Source organism: Antrostomus carolinensis, unplaced genomic scaffold (genome assembly GCF_000700745.2).
Source record: "Antrostomus carolinensis isolate BGI_N321 unplaced genomic scaffold, ASM70074v2 scaffold6528, whole genome shotgun sequence".
Classification (NCBI taxonomy): domain Eukaryota; kingdom Metazoa; phylum Chordata; class Aves; order Caprimulgiformes; family Caprimulgidae; genus Antrostomus; species Antrostomus carolinensis.
Window position 1 is genome coordinate 10,388 of NW_010332188.1, and position 15,034 is coordinate 25,421.

The 15,034-nt window shown below is 38.9% G+C and overlaps 1 protein-coding gene across 1 annotated transcript; it reads left to right on the plus strand.

Annotated features, from left to right (window-relative positions):
* Positions 1–1,260: 1,260 nt before the first annotated feature.
* Positions 1,261–14,644, plus strand: IYD (iodotyrosine deiodinase; the record flags this gene model as incomplete). The annotated part of the gene is made up of 4 exons (XM_010173403.1): positions 1,261–1,441; positions 10,239–10,433; positions 12,426–12,585; positions 14,488–14,644. Coding segments are annotated over exons 1-4 (693 nt in total), but the record flags the coding sequence as incomplete, so codon positions are not given.
* Positions 14,645–15,034: the final 390 nt, after the last annotated feature.

A 15,034-nucleotide genomic window follows, 5' to 3' on the forward strand; every position in this document is an offset into this window, starting at 1 on the left:
CTGGACTGAGAACCTGTCAGGATGAAACCTGTGTGTACCCCAACTTATTCTGTCTCCCCTTCATGGCCCAGTCTCCACATCAAGACGGGGTGCCCTAGGCAGGACCTGCAATACCCGCAGGCATGTGATAGTCGCAGTGCATGACATGCCACGGCCCTGGGGCACACCATCTCCTGAAATGGTTACAGCCATGAACTGCTCCCACTTATCCTGGGCAGGGCTTATCCCAGATGCAGAGACTTCAGAGCTGGCCCTGGGCAACATGAGATAAAGCTGGGCAGGGCTGGTGCATGCTGGTGACTGCATGCAGCCAGTACCCTGCTCTCCAGCACACCCCTCAGCACCCACTACCACTTGGCATTTCATTATCCAGTATGTCCCAACAGTCCCAGACTGATTCAATGCTGCTGTGTTGATTCAGTTCCCAAAGAGCTGACTGAGGTAAAAAAATGGGTTAAGCAGTTAGACACTGAACCATCCTTAGACCAGGATCCTATAACTTTTTAATCTTTCCTTTGATAAGATAGCTGAATCACAGTTTGAAAATTCGCTGCAGCCTAGATTTGCAGCTCTGAAATATTTCTTATTTTGATTCCTTGAATTCTTTTTTCTTCCCCCAGAACATCCAGGCTGAATACAGTGTTTTGTGAATCATCTCATTCATGCTTCATGCGGAGGTAATGCTACCACTTTACTTATCTGTTTTATTGACCCATTTACATAGCCAAGGGTGGCACTGCAAGCTGCTATCCAATTGGTGATATTCTGATTTTCTGGAGTATGTCCAATATGACAGATTTTATGAGTTAAACATTGAAGGGATGTCATCAGTTTTTAAAAGTCACATTCCTACTTGGCTTTTTCTCATAATCGTTGTTACAGGCAAGACTACTGGGATCACCATAATGATAAAAATAAGGGATGCAAGTGTTTTGCCATAGTCTGTGATTTTTGGAAGATCTTTTTCTCTATTTGCACTTGAGGGCATTTCTGATTTTTTATATGGTCAGTGCCTCTGCTTGCTGCTTATAGGCAGTTTATTTCCAGAAAATATATAAATCTGGGTCTGCTTAACAGCATAAGCACATCATAGATGATGTTGTGAGGGCGGTGGCTGTAAAGCAGAAGCAGGATAGGATCGAGGACTGACCCTTGGGTCCACCCCTTTCTGCTTACTACTATTCTGCTCTACCCATTTCATCCTCCACTTTTTGAGAGAAACTATTGAACTTGGAAGGAAGGCTCCACGTTTCCATAGTCATGGCAATCTTTTCTTCCCTAACCCCAGTCTTAATAGCTGTTATATGTGTTTTGATTGGGGTAATACTGAAAAAGACTAATGGAGAGAAAGAAAAACGTGAGACTAAAAGCAAGCCTCTATCTCGCCCGTGGGTGGATGAAGATTTAAAAGATGGCACTGACCACCACTTAGAGGAAGAAGGTAAGAGAAATCTTATCCAGTTTTGTTGTTTGAATTTGATCTGCTGATCTGAACAAAGAAGATGCAATCTTCTCGACTTCTCCACAGTGATGGAAATGCATAATGCTACTGCTGCTGTGCCCTGAGCTTATCAGCTCTGTGGAAGGAGGCTGTCCTGATATCATGTCACTCTTGGTGTAAATCTCTATTTTGTTCAGATCCCACAGATCAGAGTGCAAAAAAAAAAATGCATTTTCAAAGACCGCTCTCTGCCCAGCAGATTTCAGACCTATGAGGAGCTCTGTGGGGAATGTAGGAAAAGGAGATACTGCTGAAGTGTCCCCAGCCTCTTCCTGGGCCTCATTAAGTGTGAGCAAAGGGAAGACCTGAGCAGATAGTTTCTATCTGCAAGCTGATTTTGTAGACATCTCATCCTACTTTACTATCCAGTGCTACATATTCGATTTCAGCGCCCCTAGAAAAGTTGGAAATGGGTTATTACTGTTACTACAGAAGTCCTCCATTTGCAGCTCCTGTGAATGTCTATGAGAGCTTTAGCTGGATTAGCATTGGGATCATTTGGGAGGTATGATGATCAAATATTTGAGAACAAAATGTGGTGATGGTCCTAATCTCTGTTCCCTCAACTGTGTATTTGAATCTGTACAGAATGTGTGTGTCCACCCCCCCTCCTTTTTTTTTTTTTTGTACTGATTTCTGATGCACAGCTTGGACAAAAGTCTGAGCACAATATATACTCTTCCTTCTTCTTGCTTCCTGACAGTCCTTCATAAATTCCCTTCATTTCCTTGTGAAATAAAAATCTACAGAATTCTATTCCTCCGAAGTTTTTAAACTTGCAGTTAATACAGCCTTTTTTTTACGCAAGCTGGTTTCAAAGGCTTTTTATGTGTTTTTTGTCCCATAATGACACATTGCCTGAGTCCACTTCTAAGAATCTTGAAACTTAGACTGTTTTTCTGCACATATACCTTTTTTTTCTAAGAACCATTATTTCTCTTTATTTCTCAGTGTTCAGTGTAGTTTGAGTTAGTGTTGTGTATAAGTTCCTAGAAATAGCTGATACTCAGAAAATTTTAAACCACCTTGAGTATTTCCCAAATACAAAAAAATTCGATAAAAGTTAGTTCATATGTTGTACTCTCCTTTGTACAATTAAAAATGGCTTCTGTATAAAATTATCCCATATTTCCTTTGTCACTAATGCCTTACTAATTCAGTTAAATTTCTGCAATTTAAAATTCCTGTGGGTAGTTCAAGTGACAATCTATGAACTTTCAGTGACATCTTTGACTACAGCTGTTTCTATCAGTTTAAAAATTTAGATCCTCTAAAAAACCAAACCTATTAGCTCTTAATCTAGGGCTGTTGTAGGTGAAAAAGATGAATTTTGAACAGCCCCCTAACAGGAAGAGGCAGCTGAAAACCAACTCTTTTGATACGCGCACATGACCCGAGTGATGGTGCTTTGCCAAGAGAGTGAAGTGCTCTGTAAGTAAAACACTGAACTTACTCAGGCGTCGTCAGCCCCATGAACCTTCCCTCAAGTGGCACTGCCAAGGATGTTTCCCCTGAGAAAGGCATACTTTTGAGCAGCAAAGCATGAGGTGTAATTAGCTGAACTGCTTGGACAAACTTAGTAGAGTCACTTATTGGCAGTGAAGGGCAGAAGGGGGAGGGCCAAGTGCTCCTGAGCTTGTCTGTGTTATGCTTTCAGCAGCTGAAGAGAAGGACATTTCTCAGAGCAGCCAGAAACCCAGTTCTGTGCTTAAGTGGAAATAATTTGCTCAGTCCATTTGTTTAATGCCTTAGCTGGCAGTACTTCAGATTTGTTTGCATACCCATCTGTCCTGTAACTTTTTGCTTCATTTATGAGATTCAGAATGAGAGATTGTTGTGCTGTGGATTGCCAAGAATGGTCTGTGTGTGTATATCTGGCCATGTCTTGCATTAGGCCATGTATGATTACTAAGTAGATACAGATGAAAAAGATGTCTCTTCAGCCTTGTCTTGAATGATGAGTCACAAGGGCCCTCTTCTAGTGGTGGGCATCTGGTCCCAAAGTGGTGGTACCTCATCTCCCACTGCTTCAGGTTTACACAATTAGATCTGGACTATTACGAAGAGAAGTTCAGTCTTTAGCCTAAGGAGCTTGTCGTACATTGGTCAATTAGTCATATATTCAGCTCAATACAATTGATGGATAAGGTGAATATAGACCTGGTGTGAAGGATGAGGTTGAATTTTATCTGTATCTTTGTTACTCTGGGAATCAGTTGCAGAGATTAATAGCAAAGGCATTTTATTACTACATATTTAATTGTGGGGACTTCGGTGATGTACTCAAGGACTACAGAGCAATGTACAAAGGCACAAATATTCCATCTCTTCTGAAAATACACTTGCTCTTTGCTTATGATACTTCATACAATAGACCTCTCCCACATAGCAGTATTTCTTCTCTCCCCAAGTTCAAAGGCTTCCCATATCTTTCAATAATACTACTGACATGAATAAGGCAGTAGAAGTTTAATTTTCCAATTCAAGTACAGTTCATGCTTTGTGTCATTTAGGAACAAAGGACTTGCATGGGCATGGTGGATCATTGTGTTTGTCTCCCTGCTGCTGCAGACACCTCCAGCCCTTGTCATCAGCTGAATGAACGTGAAAAGTGGCCTTTTTTGACTCTGTTTCTTTAACCTTACTGGAAGGTTGTTCCAGAACTTCATGCTATGGGTTAAAAATCCTCCTCTGCCTGCCTGCCCAAACTTATTCAATACTATTCTATACCCATTTTTCCTGTTCCATATTCTTGTTAGTTTAAAGGATACTTTTCCAGCCCTGGTGTATGCCCTCCTGTGATTTATAGACAGCAACCAGATTACCTCCCAGCTTTCCTTTTACAAGGTAAACCAGAAAATCTTCTCTTTATAAAACAGCCATTCCATTTCTCTGAAGATCTTAAAAAACTGTCTGCAATTATATTCCAGTTGGAGGTAATTTTTATTTTGGCGCTGGCTTCTTTCTTCCACAGTCAGTCTGCCTCTCCCACTTGATACTTCTTTTGCTTAAGATCCCTGACCAACTCTTGAGGTTTCCAGGATCAGCCTGCTAACCACTATTTATAACCCACCAGTAAGATACTCCATCTCTTTTAGTTCTCTATTAGCCACGCACAGTTCAGGATTGGATTCACTACTGGAATTCCTGTAGTGGCAGATTATGTAGCAGTCTGCCATTAATCAAGCAAAAAACACTGGGTCCATTGCCCAGCACTTTAAGTCCAAATATCTGAAAACCTTTCTTTAAATAAATTTAATTGTTTTCCTTTGCATCGTGTCTTTACACTGGAAAAGAGGATTGGAGAGGAATCCTATGCTTAGGAAGCAATTCCTTAGAGAAGAAACTGAAAGAGGTGGTTTGGAAAGCAAATACACTGGTCTAGACTGAGGTTACAAGTGAGGTTTCTTAAGGATCAGTCTCAGGACTAATTGTTAATATTATCTAGTGGCCTTTGTATAAAACTGAAGAGTGTACAAGTGAAATTTCTTAATGATGTACAAGTGGGGGCCAACAACACAGGGAATTGTCAGTGTAGGTAAAATAAGTGGCTCACAGAAATGAAATGACAAATCATTGTTCTCTGTGTGAGTTTATGTTATTAGGAACTCACGGTAAGAATTTTTTGGTAGAAACTGAAGCAAAATTTATTGCATGATTTATAGGCTGATTACAACCTCCCATATGAACTGCTGGGAAGAACAGAAACATCATCCTAGAATGTATCCAGAGAGGAATTTCTGACAGAGTTAGAGAAATAGTACTTTTAAAATGAGTTTTCACTTGAGATATCTGAGCCAAAACCATTTCAGATTTGCTTAAAAAGGGGGAAACCTGATGACTATTGCAAATGTACTACAATATTGATGGCAGCCTTGAGAATGTGGCTAACAAGATAATGGACTGACTAGCAGGATGTCTGTTGTCCATCAAATGATGGAATACAGAGATGTAAACAAGACATTTGTAGTATTGTATAATGTGACTGTACAAACAGGAGTATGTCCAAACATAGCAATTAAAGATATAGAGAGCATTCACTAAACAGATGGTGCTGATAATGATTTTAGCTTAGCATATGGATTATGTTAAGTGCTAAAAATGAATGGCAGACACATGGTGGAAGAGAATAAATAATAGATGAATTTATTATTAAAAAAAATTACCAGGAGAGTTTTGGTTTTGTGTGTTAGTTCTCTTACTCCTGGATTATTGTTCTGGCTCAGACAGTAATCCTATTTTGAGTGCGTTAAGGTTTTTAAGTTGTGCTTACAAAACTCAAGCTCAGATATGGTGATTCTCATACTTCCATTATCACTAGTAACCTCATCTTTGTCCTGTGTTCGACATCCTTGAAAGTACATTTCTTGCGTCATGTTATTATTAAGTTGAACCATCCAGACCACACAGCAGCTTCACCACTTCTTTTCTTCTCTTCTACCTACATGGAAAAAAAAAAAATAAAAATCAAACAAGCAAGCAAACCTCACAAAATTTAATGCAACTTGGTCTTAGGTAATACTGCAAGTTTTATACTTTCTGACTTATAAGGCCTAGGTTTCTGTGCTAACTAATCCTTTTCTTCCATTCCTAGTTACCCATAGATCATTTACAGTTGGACTCAATGATCTTAAAGGTCTTTTCCAACCAAAAAGATTCTATGATTTTATGATTTGAGATGTTTATTCAGCCAACTAAATCTAAAATTTTTTATACCACTGATTGAAACAAATGGCAAATCTTTCTGCTTCCTGTTCCCTGAATTATTCAATCTGAATTCTCTGATTTAATTTTTCTTAACCCCATATTTTCCCCAAGTTTGTTCTCTTAAAAATTGATTTATAGATAGTTGTAGAACTACTTTTCCTTACCCTTTCATGTAGTCAATTAAATTGAATCAATTCATAATCTCATTTTAGAGGTTTGGTTTTGTTTTTTTGTTGTTGTTTTTTTTTTGTTTTTGTTTTTTTTAATAACATCCTCCCCTCACTGAAACTGAAGCTAAGAGAGTTAGTGCACGAGAGAACAGGTCATTTTGTTAAGGTATTTGATGCTGGGAAGCTTAGTGTCTAGTATAATCACAATATTTCCTCTTCAGTCTATACATGGAAAGCTGTGCTTGTGCCATGTACTTCATAACAATGATGTGGTTGAGGCAATAGGACAGTCTCTTAAAGATATGTCCTGATCTAGATATGACCCTGGGGGCCTTTGTAGGCTTCACACTATCCCAGAAGACAGTACATCTCCAAAAGCAACCATTTTTTTAGCTATGCTACTTTTTTATTTCTTTATAATCTACCACAACATGGGGTTTTTTTTGTATTTTTTTATTTATATACTTCTTGGACAAGTCAAAGCAGGTACTGCTGTTTTAATTGCATCTTCATTCTTGCCTCCCTGTCACGTTTTGCTTCATGTTCTGTACAGGCACTAATAGCTCTTCCAGTTTGCTGTCTAGACCTCTGCAGTCAACTGGCCACAGGCAGCATCCTCTTTGGATTAAGAACATTATCAGAGTCAGCTCTCTGAGTACTGTCCTCATCCATATAAATAATTTAATCTTGCTCTTCATCCTTCTGTCCTTCAACATTCATGTATGTATTGATGGTTTATCACCGACTCAACTTTCCTCTCCTTGTGTTTCAAAACCAGATACAGAGATTACACAAATTTCCTTCAGCCTTTGCTCCCATTTGACAAACTTCCTTTGTAAAGATTTTCAGTATTTTATAGACTAGTCTCGGTATCTCTAACTCAAATTGATTGTTAATAGTTTTGCAATAACATGAGAAAAAGAGGTGACCAAGCAAGGCTTGGACTTACTTCTGGTCAGGTTCTGCCTTCTGAAAGACAATGCACAACCTCAGCTGATTTCAGGAATTTTTTTGTTATCATAAGGAAAATATTTCTCCCATTTAGAAACTCCTCTTACATGAATGCCTACGGATAAAATTAGGAAGTGTGTCATTCTGTGTCACTGCTAAATCTGAGTTCAACAACAAGTATCTTTGTAGTTTCAGTATTGCTATACACAAGATGGATTTGGAGAGCAAGAATTAATTTTATTGCACCAATGAAAGCCTATAAGTCCTTTGAGAAGAGCTTGCAGGAGAGGTTATGTGGCCAAAGCTTGCATGATTTTCTGTCTTATCTATATCAGTGGACAACTGAGTTCCTCTACTGGCCAGATAGTCCTCAGTCAAGTCAGAAAGGGTTGCTGAGTTGCTATCTCCCAACTCCCTGTTTTTCCCTTAGGGTTTTATACATTTTTGGGTCATCAGTTTTTCTCTCAAATCTTTTGGCTGCCAGTCATCACCGTCTCAGTTTCTGTCTGTGGAAGGTTTTTTACTTTTACTTTTAACTTTTTTTTTCCTTTCTCATCTAGTATGGCTTTAGCTCATGTCCTTTCTCACATCTTCACAACGCTTGTCTCAGTAAAACTGAACTAAGGTCACTGAACCTCTGATTACATGGGCCATGCCCTCTGGTATGAGGGTTGTACTTTCTTCCAAACCACCAGGCAGAGATGTAAGAGGCAGAGGTATGCATCCTGAAAACTACTCCTCAGCTGCATTTCCTGTGAATCTTCAAGGAGAGGTTACATATTGTCTTTTACCAGCTTAACACAGTGGTCCTTGAAAATGGCATCCTATGGTACCATGTGTGGTGTAGAAGAGGTGGGAAGGATGCAGAGCTCTAACCATCTCCCTGCTTAACCTCCCCAGCTACCCTACCACTCTAAAATGTGTAGGATGTTGAACACTGGTTTTCCAGCTGAAGCTCTTCCTCTCAACACCCTATTGCACCACACCACTTGCTAGTGTAAACATAGCCTTTTAACCCCATGGTATTTCCTTCACTGATTGTGGAGGAGGAACATCAATAAAGGGAATACAAAAGTTTCTGAAAGAGAAGTTCACCAGAATAATATAATGGTTTGGGTTGGAAGGGACCTTTAAAGTTCATCTAGTCCAGCCCCCCTGCAGTGAGCAGGGACATCTTCAACTAGATCAGGTTGCTCAGAGCCCCGTCCAGCCTGGCCTTGAATGTTTCCAGGAATGGGGCTTCTACCACCTCTCTGGGCAAACCTGTTCTAGTGTTTCACCACCCACAGCGTAAAAAATTTCTTATATCTAGTCTGAATCTACCATCTTTTAGTTTAAAATCATTACCCCTTGTCCTATTGCTACAGGCCCTGATAAAATGTCTGTCATCATCTTTCTTATAAGCTCCCTTTAAGTATTGAAAGGCCGCAATAAGGTCTCCCCAAAGCCTTCTCTTCTCCAGGCAATGGGCAAGTCCTAGTCAACCAGGTGCTATTGAATAGCAAATAATCTACTGTACTAAGTTTAAACCACAAAGGGAACATTAGGAAGAGTCATAGTCTTCCTTTTTCAGTTTGAGTGTACAAGATGCCCAGAAAAATATTGGGTCACTGCTTCCCATTACCATGGAGCCAGGTCCTTGCAGACTGTGACCAAGAGTGCTTCACATAAGCATGAAATGCTAAACAAAACAAACTTTCTGTGTGACTTCTTTGTATGCAAAATGAAATGTATGTTGTTCGGTGACTAGAATCATTCTGTTTAGATTCAACATATGAAACTGGATATATTGCAGCCTCTTGCACAGGCTGAGCTACATTTGTGAATTTTTCACTGTTGTTTATAAAATGAACAAAAAATCAGCCTTGTCTCTAAGGCAACTGCATACTACTAAAACACAGAAATAGTTGCTGTTTGAGTTTGCACTAGAAATTGCTATGATTCTGGAATAATAGCCTAATAGCAACTGAAAAAGAACTGGAATATTTTTTCCTGACTTAGCCCTCTGTAGCAGATTGCTCAATAGTATTGACTAGCAAAAATGCAAAATTTAAACGGCTTTTACTTCCACATCATAGTTGCAAAAAAATACTATCCCTGCTGATTCTAGGAATGCAAGGGAGAAATAGGAGATCTTGGAGACAACAGAAGATGCATTTTGTGGTATTAAAAAAACTCAAAGAGACAGATTTCAGTGAAATGAGAAACCATTTTGAGTTCCTAAATTAAAGACCAGAAACACAATATCCTACATTTGATATGTTGTTATCCTCAGTATAGATGCCTGTCATCCATTTCCTCTTCTGCTGGAAGTATCGTGAAACCAAAGAACTTAACCACAAAGTCACATTTGCGTATGGCCTAGACTTGCAATGCTTCTGTTATAAAACATATATATGGAAAAAGCTGACATTTAGCTCTGCAGAGGAGATTTTACACATTTGGTAGTTAAGCTCTCTTCTTAACTTCAGTAACCAAATTGATTTTTTTTGTTTCTTATTAGATTGCTCAGGAAGGAACACACATGTTCACATTTACTTATTGAGAAAAGTGGGCTTAAAGGTTGGCCACTTTTTCACTGCTTGTATCAACTTGTAACCTGCTTTTACAGGCAGGCTTGCAGACTGAAATGGAGAAGGCTGTAACTTCTTCGTGATCACACTTGCTACAGCCAGCCAGGACCCTTCTGCTCTTGGTATTTAAACAAGGTGTTTATTCAGTAGCTGGAGCCGGGGATCAATGAGTTGCGTCAACTGGAACCTCAGACTTTGCCTTTCCAGTGGTGTAGAAGTGCAATGTATGCCAATGCAGGCCAAAGTGCACTACAGTGGTGAATGCCAAAGATAGAAACAATGTTCTCCAGCAAAAAAAAAAAAAAAAAATCCCTAACCACTTTTATTTTCTTGCAGAGGTTGATGAAGAGTGGCAAGGACTCGATGAAAATGTTGCCCATGTCCCCTTCTTGGTGGAGCGCTACTCTGAGGCCGAAATGATTAAAAGGTCACAGATGTTTTATGAACTTCTTAATAAGAGGCGGTCTGTCAGGTTTCTCAGTGATGAGCCAGTTCCCAGGGAGGTTATCGATAATGTCATCAGAACAGCAGGTATGGTACTGAGTGCTTCAAGATCTGTAAAAAAAACCCCAAAACTGTGTAAAAGTGATGTGGAGAAGCCAAGGGAGTTGGCATTTGGCTTATGGTTTTCCTAGATTCACCTGTAGCCATAATGAATAAGCACCCATTGATTGACTGGAAATTACTCAGCTTGAATGACTATATGTCAGGGACTGTTTTGGAGCATTCCTAATTCATTTGTATTTGCAGTGCACCCAGAAGGGAAAAAAAGCATTTCAACAGCAGAAAACAAAACATATAATTTTCAAGCTTTAAAAGATGTTTTTTAAAATAAAATTGATGTACAGTTCAGTGAAACATCTTTTAAATAGAAAAATTGAAGTGTTTTCTCTCAACAATACCAAACAATGTGTACTTCACATGCTTTAAAATTTAATTCATTATGATGATATTTATCATATGTGATTTTTTTTTGGTTTTTATTTTTTTCCCCAACAAATTGATGGAATTGTCCAAGCCATATGGAATATTTCAGTTGACACAAATGGTTGGGGTTTATTATGGGAAAAAATTTTCATTCTAGAACAAAAAAACTTGTCCAGTCCTTTCAGCATTAGTGCCAGGTCCATATTGTATATGACTGGAGACTTATGCTGAGCAACCTGATTGAGGTTATTTGACTGAATGTCAGAATTTTTTTTTTTCTTTGAGAATTTATGTGTTTCAAATCATGACTATAATGTCCTGACCGAATCTCCTCTCTGCTTTAATAACATTGACTTCAGCCAGGACTGGTTTTGACCATTATTTCTCTTCTATGAACCAGTTGCTGTTAGTATAGAAAATATTCACAGGCTGCCTTAGAGAAAAGCTCAGTAGCCTCTAGAAGGACTAATAATATAGAGATTCTGAGCAATTGATATGCATTATTTTTCCTTTAAATCTGTAAGCAGCTTTGTTACTGCACTGTAACAAGTCTCCATCTTCCTCTAATTAGCTGTGAGTCATTAAAACACTAAGCATGTTTTGGCAAATGCAGCAAAGCGAACAAGCCTGGCGTGCAGATGAAGTACTTAGTAACCCTGAAAGCTTTGGGCTGTGTGGTGGAAAAGAAGACAAAGCATAAATGCCATCAGTTCTTACCCAAACCTGAAGAGAGGCAAGGTTCCTGCTATAAACAGATTTTAATATAAAAGATAGTTCAAGCTGCTTATTCAATGTTTCTTAAACTGAAATCGGTACTTATATAAGAAAATACAGTATGTGTTCAAGAACTTCAAATATTTTTAAAATGTGTATGAGGGGCTAGAAAGACCTGAACAGTCTCCTTAACCTGTTTCTCTATGAGATTGTACAGATAACTATATTCTTCAACTTCTGGATTTTATCTACTAGGCAGTTAAAATATTCTCCAGTGGCGTTGGTGTGCAATAATCAAGGCTGAATAAGCAAGTGGAGACTTAATATGTGCACACATACATATACCAGCTGTCTTTGGGACAACACACTCCAACTTGTATGCTATATGGCAGATGTCTGCACTGTGCAGCTCCTCATCTTTGTCAGTCAGTGACAGATTCCTGCTACCTTGCTTGTCTGAAAGCCATTAACTTTGCCCTTCAGCTAAAATTGTGTCTCAGAGTTAGTTGCATATTCAGATGATGTGTTGCTTTAAGTATAGTGCTTTGCATTAACATTACTCTGTGCATATATTGCACCCTAATACTGCCTCATGGTAAGAACCACAAAGGAATTTTTACAAACCCCTGATTTTTGTTTCCTGTGAGATGGCTGTATGAATGAAAGGACTAACCTCTGTCATTGGATGGGTCTTCACATTTTTTGAGAAACAAACAGAGATTGTCTTCCAGAACTTATCTCAATCCTTTTCTTCCCATCTCATTCCCACTGCTCTGTTGATCAGTCTGAAAGACCACAAAGAAGAGCTGTTACCTCCCACTGCAGACCCTCCTTCATCATTGTGCCAAATGAGTTTTCATCTTTCCCTGTTTTTGCATGAAGGTACTTCACCCAGCGGAGCACACACTGAGCCCTGGACCTTTGTAGTAGTTCAAGATCCATATTTAAAACATAAGATTCGTGAGATCGTAGAAGAAGAAGAAGAAATTAACTACAAAAAAAGGATGGGAGACAGATGGGTTAATGACCTGAAAAGATTGAGGTATGAAAAAGTCAATTGGCTGAGGGGTTTGAAGGGAGCTGTGTTCTGGTCTAGGAAAGACTAGACTATACTGGATAGTTTTAGTCATGCCTGGTTTTGTTTTGGGTTTTTTTTCCATTTTTCCTCTTATTTTCTAGAAGAAAAAAAATTATTCAACTCAATTTTAAAAACATAGTTTTAAAATTATTCTTTCAAGTCAGTGCTCCTTAAACTCTTCCCAATTTTCTGGTGGAAAATTCTCAGGAGGGCAGCTGCAAATATTTCCCACTTCCTGGTCACAGAAAAAGAAGTAGTGGGGTCAGAGACTATCCTAGACAGAGAGTTGCCAGGGTCACTATATTGTGGTCCTTTTGCTAATTTACAGCTGGGAAGAAGAAAATCCTGTCTGAGGAAAGCAGAGTTCCCACCCAGCAGGAGCTGAAAATAAATTTTGCCATCTGTATGTGTTAATTCTGGCTGCCTTGTTCTAAGGGCCAGGTGAGATGCAGCGCCCGGCTGATACGTTCAAAAGAAAAACTCACTATGCTTGTGTGCACCAGAAAAAGGATGAAATGAGTGACTCAGATGTTCAGCACACCCTTTTCTGTCTACATGGCTTTGTCTTGATTCTCAAGATGATGGGAATTTTACTGGAAGCATCGCAGTCTAGAAAAGCGAACTGATAAAAGAAGCTTGTTTAGATTTCTTCTAGTATCCCTTTCCTTTTCTTCCTCCCTCTCACTTTCAATATATTTCTAAGATTCATAATTGGAAAGAAAAACTTAAAAATATGTGTAGAATTGTGCCTTGGTGACTGGTTCATAAAATTGCTTCCAGTAAAAAGGATTATATACTGTCCATCTTGAAACTTTCCCAAGCATTTTGTTCCATCATCATTTTTTTTATGTAACCTCTGTTGCCATAACGCTTTTCCCAGTTTTTTCCTGTTGTTTGCCAAACAATGAAGCTTCCAAAGCTATTGGGAGTTTTGCTGCTGACTGAGGTAGTCCAAGGCTTGTCCCTATGCAACTGCTGAATTATGCAATATTTAATTGTTCCAAATGGCCTCCAAAGTCTGACTTGTTTAATTTCACAGAATGGCAAGATGTCTGCTGAGTCTTGCCTTGTCAAAGGAAGCATATGCACAAAGCTTTATAGGGTTGATTTGCCTTTTTGTTTCATAATGTTATTTTTCAGGTGCTTATGTGCTATGTAAATTTATATGCTATGTAAACACCTGAAATATAGGGTTTTTTATATTTTGAGTGAGAATGGTAGAAAGCACGCATTTTCTTATCTAAATCCTATATCATCATTGTATATATTGTCATTAAAAAAAATGGGAACCAAATGAATTCTAACAGGCCTGAAATATCCAGAAACACAATAACATATTTGCTGTGAGAATATATTTAGGTTTACATCTTAGACCAAGAAGTTTTGAACTTTTCTGCCAGCAATTTTCTCTGCAATCAAAAAAAGTTGGCACCGCTACTAACAGGTGGAACTGCAAGTCTACAAAATTCCAGGAATTAAATAATCTCAAGGATAAATGCTCATGAGGCCAGTTCACAGATAAAAGATCAAGAACTACCTCCTATTATTATGCAATTCCAGTCTTCAGAGTGACCACATCAGCTCCTCAGCTGAATCTGTTAAAATTGAGAACTCTAGTCAAGGTTGTTTTGGGGGTTTTTGTTTCAGGTTTTTTTTGTTTGTTTGTTTTGTTTTGTTTTTTGTTTTTCTCTCCAGAAATGTTTCTATTTAAGCTGATAGTACTTAATCCTTTGGTAAATGTTCTAAGCTTTAGTCTACTGCTATAATTGTTGTGTACCTTTAGTGCCCCTCTGCAGACAGTAAATATGACTTATAGGAAAGTGAAAAGGTCACAAAATAAGTGTCTTGAACATTATTCTTTTGCAGAACAAACTGGATCAAAGAGTACTTGGACACTGCTCCCTATCTGATCCTCATTTTCAAGCAGGTATATGGGCGGCTTCCAAATGGCAAAAAGAAGACCCACTACTACAATGAAATCAGTGTTTCTATTGCCTGTGGTATCCTGCTTGCTGCACTGCAGGTACATTGACAGAACTGGCACACTGGAAGTCGATATATCGGTTCGGATTACATACCAAGACTATTCTGCCCAAGTAAGGGTGGAACCCAATCTAGATATCAACATTATCAGTCCTTGGGATTATTCTAATTTCTAGCAATATCACAGAATCATAGAATGGTCTGGGTTGGAAGGGACCTTAAAGATCATCTAGTTCCAACCTCCCTGCCATCAGCAGGGACACCTTCCACTCTTCCACTAGACTAGGTTGTTCAAAGCCTCATCCAGCCTGGCCTTGAACACTTCCAGGGAGGGGTCATCCACAGCTTATCTGGGCAACCTGTTCCAGTGTCTCACCACCTCTCTCCTTGCCTCTCTTCTTGTTGTTAATGTGTTTGTAAAAACACTTTT